Source organism: Hyperolius riggenbachi, chromosome 7, assembly GCF_040937935.1.
Source record: "Hyperolius riggenbachi isolate aHypRig1 chromosome 7, aHypRig1.pri, whole genome shotgun sequence".
Taxonomy (NCBI): Eukaryota; Metazoa; Chordata; class Amphibia; order Anura; family Hyperoliidae; genus Hyperolius; species Hyperolius riggenbachi.
Genome location: NC_090652.1, coordinates 281,749,857 through 281,764,129, shown reverse-complemented (window position 1 = coordinate 281,764,129; position 14,273 = coordinate 281,749,857). Strand labels below are relative to the sequence as shown.

The 14,273-nt window shown below is 43.7% G+C and overlaps 1 protein-coding gene across 6 annotated transcripts in view; it reads right to left on the bottom strand.

Annotated features, from left to right (window-relative positions):
• The window catches only part of ZEB2 (zinc finger E-box binding homeobox 2), a 209,097-nt gene that overhangs the window by 5,588 nt on the left and 189,236 nt on the right, over positions 1 to 14,273 (bottom strand). For all 6 annotated transcript variants that reach the window (XM_068245859.1, XM_068245861.1, XM_068245862.1 and 3 more), the window contains 2 exons: positions 10,763 to 12,729; positions 6,552 to 6,732 (listed from right to left, as the gene is read on the bottom strand). In XM_068245859.1, coding sequence (XP_068101960.1) covers positions 6,552 to 6,732; positions 10,763 to 12,729 — 2,148 coding nt within the window. The remainder of the gene's footprint in view (positions 1 to 6,551; positions 6,733 to 10,762; positions 12,730 to 14,273) is intronic.

Below are 14,273 nucleotides of genomic sequence, written 5' to 3'. Positions count from 1 at the left end.
GTCAGGCCTGTGTCTGGAAGGCTGCCAAGTTCTTCAGTGTTGTGGTTCTGCTATGAACTCCCCCTTCTAGGACCCGTTCTGCACACTGCCTGTGTATTATTTAGATTAGAGCAGCTTCTCTCTTCTCTCTTATCTTTTACAAGCTGGATAAATCGTCCTCTGAGCTGGCTGGGCTTTCACATACTGAGGAATTACAAACAAGGGCAAAGCTGTTTGCAGGAAGAAAAGAGCAGCCTGAAACTTCAGTGCATGAGAGATGCAGGGGGAAAGAAACACACAATGATCTCTTGAGATTCAAAAGGAATGCTGTATACCGCCTGCTTGTGTATGGATGTATTTTCTATGTGTGGACATGCTGTACATCAACCTACTTCCTGTTTTGGTGAACATTTTGTTTGTTTACAAACAACCTTTTTAAAACTGTTTTTAACCACTTTTAATGCGACAAGGAGCGGCGAAATTGTGACAGAGGGTAATAGGAGATGTCCCCTAACACACTGGTATGTTTACTTTTGAGCGATTTTAACAATACAGATTCTCTTTAAGATGATTTCCGACATGCCCGATCTCCCGTTCAATCGTTTCGCTGCTCGATTTCTGATAGAACTGAATGGAAAAAGATATGAAAAAGGAGCGGAAGATAAGAGAATTGACTGCAGAATCGATGCAAAAACAATCGAGCGGAGAGTCGAGCGGCTGAAACGCATCGTGTATTCCCTTATGCCTGGTGTGTACTTGGCATAAGGCAGGTGGCCTAAGAGAGCAAAAAGTGAGAAAGCCTTGATTTGGTCTTGAACAACATTCAACTATCCACAGGATCTACATTCCAAGAAATCTCTGATTCTTTACCCTTTCCTACACTTCCTAGCTTGCGCCTGTGCTCTTCATGCATGTAACAGTGTCGGCCATCTCCTTTTTAATGTTTTTACAGCAAGATGGCTAAAAAAAGAAAATCTTGGTGCAGACCCTATTTATCCCATATTATATATCTTATAAATGTTTGCCTTTCTTAAAGTGAATGGGAACCGCATTTAAAAAAAAATGAAGCAAATACTTACCTAAGGAGAGGGAAGGCTCTGGGTCGTATAGAGCCTTCCGTCTCCTCTCTCGGTGCCCTCTATCCTGTGCTGGCTCCCCACAGTTTCAATCCCCCACCGAAAGGGTATTTGGAAGTCTTCGGGAGCCGTGTCCTCCCGAAGGAGTGCGGCTCCATACTGCACAGGCGTGTGCGTGCAAGAGAGCGTGCTTGCGTAGGCGCAGTACAGGGCCGCCCTTCTTCAGGAGCACTCGGGCTCCCTGAAGACTTCTGAAGCCTCCTTCGGCCGGATAAAGCAGTATTTGACTAATTTAGTCAAATACTGCTACCGGGCGACCCAGCACTGGAACGAGGGGACCAGGAGAGGAGCGGTAGGCTCTATAGGACCCAAAACTTTCCCTCTCCTTGGGTAAGTATATGTCTTATTTTTTTAAATGCGGTTCCCATTCACTTTAAAGGGAATCTGAACTGAAAATAAACTTATGATATAATGATTTGTACGTGTAGTACAGCTAAGAAATAGAACATTAGTGGCACAGATATGAGTCTCATTTTGTTTCCAGTACAGGAAGAGTTAAGAAATGTCATTTGTTTTCTATGCAAAAGAGCTTCTCTGAGCTCTCTGATTAATTTAGTCACAGAGCAATACTATTTTCTGAAGCATTTATCACTTTTTCTTGTGGTTAAGGTTTTTCTGCCAGGAAGTTCAAAGGGTCGTTAGCTCTGCTCTGTTTCATCATTGGGAATGCAGAATATAGTTTGTAAACTACAAATACTTCAGAAAGATGCAACATTATAGAAACAGCTATATAACTGAAAATAAAAATATAAGACTCTTTTCTTTGCTACTAATGTTCTATCAATTATCTGCACTACACATACAATTCAAAGTGCTAAGCCCGTGACCTCTCCCTAGCTTCGCATTGTAGGGAGACAGGAAGACGAACATGACTTCAAATGGCCCAAACTCCTATGAATCGACCTCAAAGTGAGCAGAAAGAATGTAAAATGCCAGACGAGGCTGGTGTATCACTAGAGGCTGTATACACCTGCTGCGTCAGCAGCACAATGACAGCCACAGCGGTGAGGAATGCAAACATCGGGGGCAGACCTGGCAGGCCTGGCGGCGGGGGGCTCTTGTCATTTTAATTATATGGGAGGATCGGATGCAGGCAGCAAAAAGGGGCAGAGTGCAACAATGTGCGCAGCTGCCGCAGTACCTCTTGGGGTCACGGGCCATTAATCACGCAGCCACTTCACACAAAGGATTGTCACAAGCAACACAACAGGTTTTTTAGGATGATGTGACTGCTATAGCCGGTGTAGCCGGTGTAGTCAGGTGCTCGCGCTAAGATTCTTATTTGTCATTTTGGGACTCGATATTTTTTAATAAAGCTGGTATTGTTAGGCAGGGTAGTGAGATAATCTGCTTGTAAATGTTCTTCACTGCCTAAGTTGCAGGAATTGGGAATAACCGATAGTAGAATTTCAATATTTTACAGATATATTATACAGGATGTAAGCATAATAATAATAAACTTGTGATGTTTTTATATTGAAACGTGTTGAATAGATTGAGGTTATTGGAAAGCCCTGTCTTTTGTACTGTCAGATGATTCTGCAGACATTTTTTTTTTTTTTTAAGATATCGGTCACTTGGACAGGAAGCAAGAGCAGTTTTCGGCCAAAGGGGAAGTACAAATACAGCTTCAGCAAAAAGCGCAAGACATTGCATTTTAAGCAGAAGTAAAGTTTTCCGACAAACCAGCACATAGAAACTTCTGCACCCAGTATGCAAAGATATATAAACGAATTTATCTATAGAGGGTTGTTCTTTTTTCTTTTAAAGCAAATCTGCGATTAAAAAAAAACAAAAAAAAACCACCAGATACCTATAAAGAAAGAAGGCTCTAGATCAGGCATGGGCAAACTTGGCCCTCCAGCTGTTAAGGAACTACAAGTCCCACAATGCATTTGCCTTTTTGAGTCATGACTGTGGCTGTCAGACTCCTGCAATGCATTCTGGGACTCGTAGTTCGGCCAAGTTTGCCCATGCCTGCTCTAGATCCTATTGAGCCTTCCCTGTCCTTTCTTAGTGTTCTGGTTCCAGCACTGTCCCCCCATAAAGTGACAGCCCTCGGAAGGCCTCGGGAGCATGTTTGTCCCTCAGTGATGCCGAAGACGGATGACCAGGGCCAGATTTCTGGAAAGGCCAAGGCCAGGGCCTTGAGCGGTTGGAGGACAAAGGTCACCTGGACATGAAAGAGGGGTTGCTACATATAAAAGAGGAGGCTGAAGACTGGGAGTAACACACGACAAAGGAAACTGATGCTCAAGGGAGTTGTACATGAAAGAGAGGGGAAGCAGTACATGGATGATACACATGGCAGAGGGGGCTGCACGTGGAATGGGAGGGGGCTGCTGTACATGGATAATACACATGGAAGAGGGGGCTGCACATGGAATGGGAGGGGCTACTGTACATGGATGCTACACATGGAAGAGGGGGCTGCACGTGGAATGGGAGGGGGCTGCTGTACATGGATGATACACATGGAAGAGGGGGCTGCACATGGAATGGGAGGGGGCTGCAGTACATGGATGACACACATGGAAGAGGGGGCTGCACGTGGAATGGGAGGGGGCTGCTGTACATGGATAATACACATGGAAGAGGGGGCTGCACATGGAATGGGAGGGGACTGCTGTACATGGATGATACACATGGAAGTGGGGGCTGCACATGGAATGGGAGGGGGCTGCAGTACATGGATGACACACATGGAAGAGGGGGCTGCACGTGGAATGGGAGGGGGCTGCTGTACATGGATAATACACATGGAAGAGGGGGCTGCACATGGAATGGGAGGGGACTGCTGTACATGGATGATACACATGGAAGTGGGGGCTGCACATGGAATGGGAGGGGATGCTGGGTGACGAGAAAGGGGAGTCACAACACACTTGGCCTAGGTGCACAACATTTTACATCCGTAGTGCTTGGGCATGCGCAGTATGGACCCGCCCATCTTCAGGAGCTTTTGGGGACACAAGTACTCCCAAAGTTTTTCCGAGGTTCCCCAAAGGCATATTCGACCAGTTGATTGAATACATTCAACAGGGATGACAGCGCTGGAATGAGGGGACCGAGAGGGAGCAGGGAAGGCTCAATAGGATCCAGAGAATTCCCTCTCCATAGGTTAGTGTCTACACTCTAATGTGTACTTAGAGTGAGAAATCTCTAGCTTCACTTTGTTGGAGAATGATGACTGTCTGGACACTAAAGACACCATCTATATAACCTATTTCAAGTATTTCAACTCGCTGTATTACAGAGATGTACCTGCGTTGGCTCTGGGATATTTCACTTATCACTGCTCTGACGCTCTGCCTGTTTTACACTGAATGCTGCCTGGTGTGGTTATCAGCTTCTACTGAAATGTGAGTGATAACTCCCAACTGTGTATATGCAGAGCCCGCATCCCTATGATGTGTAGGATCCCTCCTCCCTGGGGAATTAATGTGTCATTGTAGTAAAACCTGGGGAAGCTGTAGGGGGGAGAAGGGATGCAATAAATTTCACTTCCTGCTTTGTGCAGACTGATGAACCAATAGGACAAGATAAAACGATGAAAATTCTCTGTCTCTATTTACTAAGCCGTATACTGTTGTCATGGTTTCCCACAGGTTTCCTAAAAATGGTTTTTGGATCTGCAGACGTAAGTTGAAAGACAGCACTCCGTAACAAAATGATTCCTATAGTAATGGCATGGGTTATATAGTTTTTCGTAGTAAAATTGGGTAACCCTTTAAAGGATGACTATAACAAAAAGCTCGACATCTAAAAACCGTGTAGTTATTCAAATAACAACAGCAGGAAAAAAACTTAATTGTACAAAAACTACTTAAAGAGGATCTGTCAGCCATACTATCACAGGAACAAAAAACAAATATGTAAGTAGATAAATACTTGCTCTACTTACATAACATATGTATTGCACTGACACGTTATGATTCCTGTGAATTTTATAAAGGAAAAGTAGAGAATCCTATTCTATACAGTTTCCATATTTACTGTGGCTATTTTGAAGCCAGTCCTGATGTGATATCCGCCCTTAGTCTCCTCTGCCTGCTTTGCCCGCCCTTCACTATAGAAAGTGCATTGTCTCAGCATGAGAAATATTGGCCAGTCAGAGAGAAACAGAGGTGTAGGAGGGGAAAACAGGAGGGAAAGAGGCTTCAGCCAATCAGGCTGCATTAGTTAAGTCTGAGGGGAAGTAGAGAAGCAAAAAAGACAACCCAGCATGCCCTGCAACTTCTCTTTTGTGTACCAAATTTTCTGTGTACCAAATAAGAGCCATGTAAACTGCGGAATGATAATTTATCAACGAGAAAAGTAATAGTGATTTTAACTTTTGGATTGCCTGATTAGCATCCTTATTACTTGTTTACCAGATAAAAATAAAGAAGTGATTTTTGAATGTATGCCCACAGTTACTCTTTAAAAGTCATTTAATATCTGATAGCTCTTCATCTGTCAGGAGGGCTGTAGATGGGGACAGGAGGTAGAGGATGTTAAGCTTATACTCACCTGACGATGGATCGGGGAACCTCGCGGTGACGCCTCCCGATGAACGAGGTTGCCCAATCCATCCTCCTGCCTGTGGGAACACGCGATGGCACACGACAGTTCAAACAATTGTGGCAGTTTGTGCGGGAGTCGTCGAGGATCTTAAAGATCCAAAACGCCATGACAGATATTACTGCCACACGTCGTTCCCCTAATCTTGCGCCTGTACCCACGTCGTGACATCGCTCGTCCCTTAAAACAAAACTGCCAGTTGAAAAAAATCACCGTAAAAATCGCATAGTGGGTATGGGTCTTGTCTGGTGGAAGAGACCATGTTAAGAGGGGGATTATTGTCCTCATCAGCAGCCTTTCTAACAGATAAAGTTATGTGGTGTGCTCGGCATTCCAGCATTTTGGTCCTTTGATCAGTGGGGTCATTTTTTTGCAAAGTCTAACAAGTTCTCTTGAAAGACGTACACACTTTCTATTATTGCTGCCCAAAATGTTTGTTCTTAGGCATATCGATTAGCTAATTGGCTCCTGGCCGAGCAGCATGTTCTGCTCTGTGGAAAGGGGAAAGGACAAACGAGCATAAGCGCACTGCAGCAACTTCCTGTGAGGTTTACAAACTACTTGTACAAACTTTAGATTTTTGAGCAGGACAAACAGGAGCAATCATTTTGGTCAATGACTGGATTAAGATAAAATGGGACCCTAGGCAAGTCAGTAGCTTTGACTGGCCCCTCATAATCCATTTTGGTATTCTGAGGTGGGGCAGGGGTCAGAGAAGATGGCAGTTGGGACCCTTGACACCTACGAGCCCCTAGGTTGTCTTATGGACGATCCACTGCTCTGATTGAAAGTGCGTATGCAGCATTAACGTGAACAAATGCAATGCAGGTTAAGCAGATTTGGGGGGGGGGGGGAGGATGTTTTTGCATTTACCTGTATGTTCGTATTTGTGTCTCAGAAGGGAGCTACTTTTCTGGAATGTCTTGTCGCACAGATCGCAGGCGTACATGCCACTCTCCGTCTTTTTAATCTTTTTCCGACTCAGGCAGGAATCTGAATCCGTCATGTCATCCAGGCCTGACATGTAATCGGGAGCCCCGTCAAGCATCTCGCCCTGCCATAGAACAAATTAGCGTTAGTGCTTTATTAAACATCGACGAGGTGATAAAACTAATGAAAATCACGACGGCGTCATTAAAAATATTGTTTTATTCAAATCTGAGTGTATTAATTTCTATCAGACAATAAACACGATTTCGAGGGAGGGAATTTGTTTCCATTTTTTTTTTTTCATTTTTCTTTTCTTTTTTTCTTTTTTTTTAAACTGTATAATTGAATTTTATGATCAGATGCAAGATGTTATTATACAATCCATTTAAGTTTATGTCTACTGACAAAAGGCCCTAAGCATGCTATTTCATTTTGTAATTTAAAATGGAGAATATTTTATCAATGCTTTGCGTCCACATGCCTTCAGCGTTAGACAATGATGAAAGTGGATTCTAAATCATTCCCTGTATTTAGATTTATTTTGGTCCCGGCTACAAAGCGCCTCCGTGTCGCACGGACTTGATTTACCGCTAATTAATTAATAGAGACCAGATTACACTGGCTTGGGTAGTGTTTTTGGACATTTGAGTTGGCTTAATGCATGATCTACTGTCGGCTACTGTAAAACATACGGCAATGAGCTTTTATTTTATTGCACATATATTGTACCGGCTTAGCATATGTGGGGCTCGGCCAGGTATTGGACCCTCCAGGTCTCTGAGGAGATTGTGCTGAGGTGAATTCACTAGTGACAACTGATTAGGTGGGTGGTGTCTGCACAAGTACATGATTAAAGCGGATCCGAGATGAAAAACTAACTATAACAAGTAACTTGTCTATATATCTTATCTAAAGTTTAGATAGTTTACACAGCAAAGTTAGCTGCAAACAGTTTTAATAGAATAGGATGATTTATTCCTGTGATACAATGACAGCAGCCATGTTGTTTGTAAACATTACACAGAGGCAGGCTTATCTGTATCTTGAGCCATCAGCCTAATCCCCTCTCCTCCTCCCTCCTCCCTCCTCCCTTCTGCCTCTGAAATCAATGGCTAGTAACACCTCCTCCTCCCCCTGCCCAGTCTGAGCTCCCATGAGCCCTTGCTACTGCCAAGGCTTTCTGAAAACCTGTGGGCGTGGCTTTTTTAGTTTATAGGGAATTAGAGTATTAAAACAAAAACAAAAAAGTATTTGGCTTGAGGAATGCCCTATAAACAATAGGAAAGGAACACAATTATGCAATGTGTAAATTCACTATAAAGTGGACATGAGCTCTTACACAGGACAGAGGGAAAACATAGAGAAATGCAACCTGTATGTATTTAGAGAGTTTAGCCTTTCTAATTTCCCCTCAACTGTGCCAAATCACAACTGTAATTTTGTCTCTCAGCTGTATCAGCTCAGGAATTTCAGCAGTCTCAGGAGAGCAGCTAAATTGTAATTTGGAGGAGCGGCCAGGCAGACAACAGAGGCAGCGCCGTTAGGCCGGTTTTCAACAGATTTCATGGTGAAATCTATCAGGAATTGTTCTGCGGTGCATAGGCAGGTAACAGATCTCTCCCCGGTCAGTTTCGATCAGAAGGAGATTTGTCTCATGGTCAGTCTGCCCATACATCGTATCGGCACCATTACAGAATTCGAAAGACAAAGTGTTGCAGGAAGGCTCAGAACTGATATGGTCACATGGCCCAGGCATGATTGAGGAACAGGGAATGAGGTAACAGCAGTGGGGACTGTCAAGTGCCAGCAAAGTTGTAGGGCAGTGTTGATCTAGCCAGCACTACTCCTACACTTTTCCTTTTTGTAGTTCCAACACTGACATCCTTATCACTCATTCATTTCTAGTGATGGTCATGTCTAGGAGAACTCATGGAGAAGCATGTGATCAGTTTGGTCAGGTGATAGATATGTAAGTCTTTGATTTGCTAGTCATGTGCTAAAGCAGGACGTGATCACAGCAAATCAGATCTTTGCAAATCAATCAGCTGATCAAACAAATCACATGATTCTCCATGAGTTCTCCTAGACATGACTTCACTATTAATTTCCTATTGGGCACGTCTTATTGCGGGAGAAGTGCTTTGAAGTAGTGATGTTTTAGGCCAGTGATCTGCAAACTTGGCCCTCCAGCTGTTAAGGAACTACAAGTCCCACAATGAATTGCGGGAGTCTGACAGCCACAGTCATGAATTATAAAGGCCAATGCATTGTGGGAGTTGTAGTTTCTTAACAGCTGGAGAGCCAAGTTTGCAGATCACTGTTTTAGGCAGTCATAAATGGCAAGTGGCCATTTATGGTATCGGTTGGGGAGTAGAGATAGAAGAACCACATTGCAGCACTTGATCTTTCATTTACATTTCAGCAATAATCTGATTGACAGTTGACCTGCTAGCTTTGTCTTGCTCGTTTCAAGATAAAACTTTGCAGCCCTTGATCCATAATCTAAATCCTTGACAAAAAAAAATTATGGAGGGTCCAGAAGCACCTTTGAGAAAAAGTCATAATACAACTTTGGGCTCCTGGTTTCCAGGACAACTGTCTCCATTGCAGATGGAGTTTAGGAAGTCATTGGATGTATTGCTTGTAGTGCACACTCCTGTCCTTTTGTTATTATTATTATTATGGTTATAATTAGATTTCAATAATAAGGTGTGCATAAAAGTGGAACACAATGACAGGACGCACACCAGGCAGGACCAAGTACTTCCTCCCCAGCCATTTGCACTCATGACTGGATTTGGTCAATGAGATGGTAATAATACCAGCTTGCATGTAAATGTAATGTCCACAGGAAGTGCATTTAAATGGGCAGAGCTACATATAATTTGCATGACATTTGCATGCAAGCCAGAATTATTAGCATCTCACTGACCATCTTCATTCATCTGTGTTACCAACCGTTCACCGTTCCACTGCCAGATCTTTTCATTACAGGTAAAAAAGCATTCTCACTTCCTGTCTTTAGCTATCCATATTTTGAGTATTTTTTATTTCATTGGGATAAAAATTTAAATAAATGTCTATAAAACTTCAGGACTTGGTCTCCATTGCTAAACCCTAAGTTCAGTATGACTGACCGTGGGAGTTGTAGACGCAGAGGTTGCGGTGGTGCTGGATATGTGGCCAGGGCTGGACTTCTGGGAAGGCCGCAAAGGCCTAAGCCTCGGGCTGCTGTAGCCCAAGGCGGCACCTGGACATTAAAGAGGGGTTGTTACATGTGAAAGAGGAGTCTGAATGGGGAGCAACACATGAAAAAGGGAAACTGATGCCCAAGGAAGCTGTTTGTGAAAAATATGGGCTGCTGTCCATGGATGATACACATGGAAGAGGGGGCTGCACATGGAATGGGAGGGGCACTGCTACACATGAAACGGGAGGCACAATATACTTGGCCTAGGGGCACAAAAAGTTGCCTCCAACCAAAATTGATCAACTCAAATGCGCCTATTTTACTATAGTGTACATGCAGCAACGTCCTCGGTATCCGGGTACCAACGGGGAGTGACTGATACCAGATACATGTGTTTGCCGGTTGCTTGAGCTACCGGCCTATAAAGCACAAACCTCCCCCCCAAATACTTATCAAGCCTCACGCAACGTCTTCCTGCAGCACCTAGCGACTTTCTGGCTTCCCCTGTGCACGGAAGCCAGTGTGTCACCTGACCTGCATCGGGTCAGGTGACACGCTGACTTATGTGCATGGACACCGGAAGCCGCTAGGAGCCTGCTAGGTGCTGCAGGAAGGCTGGTAGGCGTCGCTGGAGGCTCAGTAAGTATGTTAAAAGCCTCAAAACCCGCCAAAAACAAAGTCCTTCTTATCCCCTCAGGCATCCCGGTTAGTTGAGACTTCCAGTTGCCTGAGTTGTGGATAACAGGGACTGTGCTGTTTATATGTATATACACAGCTCCCCCTGCCTGCATCAGAAATAGACCAGTAGAAGTGAAGGCAAGTCAGGTGAAAATGGTTTAAACCCCATGTAAAAGGTATTTAACACATTTTTTCATTGCACATGTAGTATGTGGCAGTAAGGGTGTAAGTGCTGCTAATGTTGATACCTGAATGCATAGAGTTCTGATTTAAGGTATTCTGTTACCTGAAAACCTGGTTTCCGCTGGTACTTTCTCCTCTGCTGCAATTCTGCAAATGTAGCTGCCCCAGTTGGGTAGGTATAGGCCATATGTGGTAGGAAGCTCATCTGATCAAGTCCTGGGTACGGTCGTAAACCAGGAATGCTCGCCTGCATTGGAGGCATAAAAGTGGCTGGTGGAAATGCGCTCTGAGGTGGAAGCGCTGTGTACATTGGTTTGCCATTAAATGGATTCAGGCCAAATAGTGAATTAGTGCTTTTGTCCAGATTATTGGAATTACAAAATTCCTTCTTAATATACGTTAAATTCAGTGGCTCTTCTACAGTCTCAGGGGGTAAAGGAACACTGTTGTGGTCTATAATGATGTTATTGGGTTTGGTTTTGTTCTTTGTGGATATAATGCTTTTTGTTTCCTTCATTAATCTTGGTACAGATAAGTCCAAAGGCTCAGCTTGAAGCTCTTCTGAGGAAAAACTGTTTGGAGTGTAAGAACTACTGTGGGAGTTTTTAGAAGATGTGGAAGAAAGATTTAAAGGAGATGGAGTATTACTCCTTGAGTGGTCCAATTTATCAACAACTGGCTTCAGACCAGCAAAATGACTAGGTTTTGTTAGCCTGAGAGGTGTATCACAATTAGGTACCCGGTTATGAAGTTCTATAGATGGTGAGGTGATAGAATCCACAGGTTTTACCGGAGACCTAGCTGATGCAGAGTCTTTAGTAGGGGTGGTGGTCAATTGAACCACCTCCCCACTGGTCCTTTCCAAAGATGGTGACCTGGAAGTTGCATATGGGTAGATTTTTCTTTGCTCAAACCATTCCTTCACAAATTCCTGAGGAAGGCCAACCGCTATGGAAATTTTCAGTAGTTCATCAGAATTAGGCTCCATGTTCATAGCGTAATATGCTTTAAGTACAGACATGTGGTCCTTGTATGGGTGGATAGGGCTAGCCATTTCTTTCTCGGAAAGTACTGATGATAGTAGGTAAGCTTGTTTATCGGGAAACATGCCCTGTTTACTAAGAATAAGGTTTTCGCTGGGCTGGAGGACTGCTTTAATCTCTTCATTCATTTTACACAAATATCTTTCGTGTTGGTGCAAAGGAATGGGACCGTTAAAACTTTCTTTACAAAACTGGCAAGAAAATGGAGTTATATTATGGCTCTCTAACATCTTTTCTTCACTTACAAGGTCTATCAATGTACGTAACTTCTCTTTCTTAATATTGTTAAACTGCCTTCTTGAATCCGTGGTCAAGCTCTGTAAACAAGCTTTGGCTTCATTAACTTTCTCTAACGTATAGTCAATAATACTTTTAGTGGCACCATTATGACTTACTACTGGAAGACCTGCCGGTGGAACACCAGGAGATGTCACACCTTGTTCCTCTCTTTGAGGTCCACCTTCCTTCATGTGGTAGCCCTTCATCTTTCCAATCTCTTCGGACTTGCATTCCATCTTCTGCCTTGAAACTGTATTGTCCACAATTTCCAGAACCTTTTGCACCTCGCTCAAGTTACTGCTTATGTTTGGGTACCCAAGTAAAGATGCTTCCATCCCCATACCTAAGTGCTGCATTGGACTCTGAGCTGAGGAGTGAATTCCCAAAGGACTAGTGGCTCCAAGACCACCATTCATGAATGGATTAGGACCATTAAACCCGTGTGAGGCTGCCATAAGAAGTTTGTAGTCATTGAAATCGAGTGATTCCGTTTTGATCTTCAGTAGACCCGAAGCGTCCGTTAAGCCAAGTGGTTTCCCATTTTCTAGTTTGTGCCGGAGCTGAGTTATGGCTGAATTGGTGGGAGATGATGACACAGAGTTTGGAGATGAACCTGCCTTCATGTTGTTCCTCATCCTCCCATTCACAGAGATTAGGCCAATGCATTTTTTGCTGCTAATATGTGAGCTGTAGGAACCCGAATGGGAGAAGCGTTTCTTGCAGTTAGGGCATTCATATGGCTTCTCTCCTATGGTGAAGAAGAAAAAAAGATTAATGAGTGACTTTCAATATTTCTTCACAGTGGGTCACAGCTAGTTAGCTTGGATCTATTATCTATTATCTGAACAGCATAAAGCAACATTTCTAGCATAGATACAAAAAATAAAAACCTGTAGAAATAAACCACATCAGGCCCTTGCTGGACCCCAGCCCTTTTTCTCATTACTCTACTGGTATGAACATGTACTCTGTAAAGCACCGTGGAAGATGTCAGCGCTAATATTCTGCAGGGCCATTCTCCTCCAGCACTTAAAGGAAATGTCTGAGGAGTACACTCGAGATGACGTCAGCACCACCGCGGGCGGCTCTCGCACAGGTGCATTAGATGCCGACCTTGCGAGGTCGGCATCTTGCACCGGAGGGGACCCCGGGCTACCGGTGGGAAGCGGAGGTACAGCGAGGGCACAGAATGGCTTACAGGTGCTGTAGGAAGCCCCGGTAAGTACATTTTTTTCTAAACTCCTCGGATATTACCTGTAAGTAAAAACATTGAAGGTCTCAACTGTGTCTTTCAAGATGACCTCCACGTCTGAAGCCTTTAGTTGTAAGAACAGTACGGAGTTAAAGCGGAATATAACCCTGCATTTCAACTTTGCTCTAAAATATTATTTACAGCATATTATATGCAACCAGCATTTTTTTTACTAGACCAGCATTGGAAGGGTTAAACACAGAGGTTCAGGGCTCGTTTCCACTATCGCGAATCTGCATGCGTCCAACGCATGCAGATTCGCACATGTAATGCAAGTGGATGAGCCTGTTTCCACTGTAGCGTTGTTGAGGTGCGTTTTTTTCAGCGGTAAAAAAACGCACAAAAGAGCCAACGAATTCGCCTGCGAGTGGAATGCATGCGAATCGCCGCTAATGTATTTAATAGTAAAAACGCATGCGTTTGTTACATGCGTTTTTACCCGAGATTTCGCGTGCGATTTCGCACCTTTTTCAATTTTATTTTGCCCTGGCAGTGTCGCACGCGAAATCGCGGGTAAAAACGCATGCGGAAACGCATCCGCATGAGTTTTTACAAGCGTCGGAATGCCGGCGAAATCGCGTTGCAACAGTGGAAACAAGCCCTTAAAGGTCCGTGGAGAGATATGCAGAAGTTCAGATAGATACATTCTATTTAGTTACATGTATCTATTGATTAATGTTACACACTCTTTGGCTGTCCTCCAAGCTCCTTCTCAGTCAGAGAGATGAGTCACATTCAACACTTAGATACATTTATGTAAACAAAATGTATCTATTTCAGCTTCGGATGCGTCTGCAGAAATCTCCAGGAACTTTAAAGCTCTGTGTAACCCTTCCAATGCTGGTCTAGTAAAAAAAAAATGCTGGTTGCATATAATATACTGTAAATAATGTTTTAGAGCAAAGTTGAAATGCAGGGTTATATTCTGCTTTAAGGGTAAAAAGAGCAGCTTTGAATCACAACTATCCTTTTTCCTGTACAGTTTCTGGAAGTGGTGGAAGTGGACTGCACTGCAGACACTGGGTCACTAACTGCATATT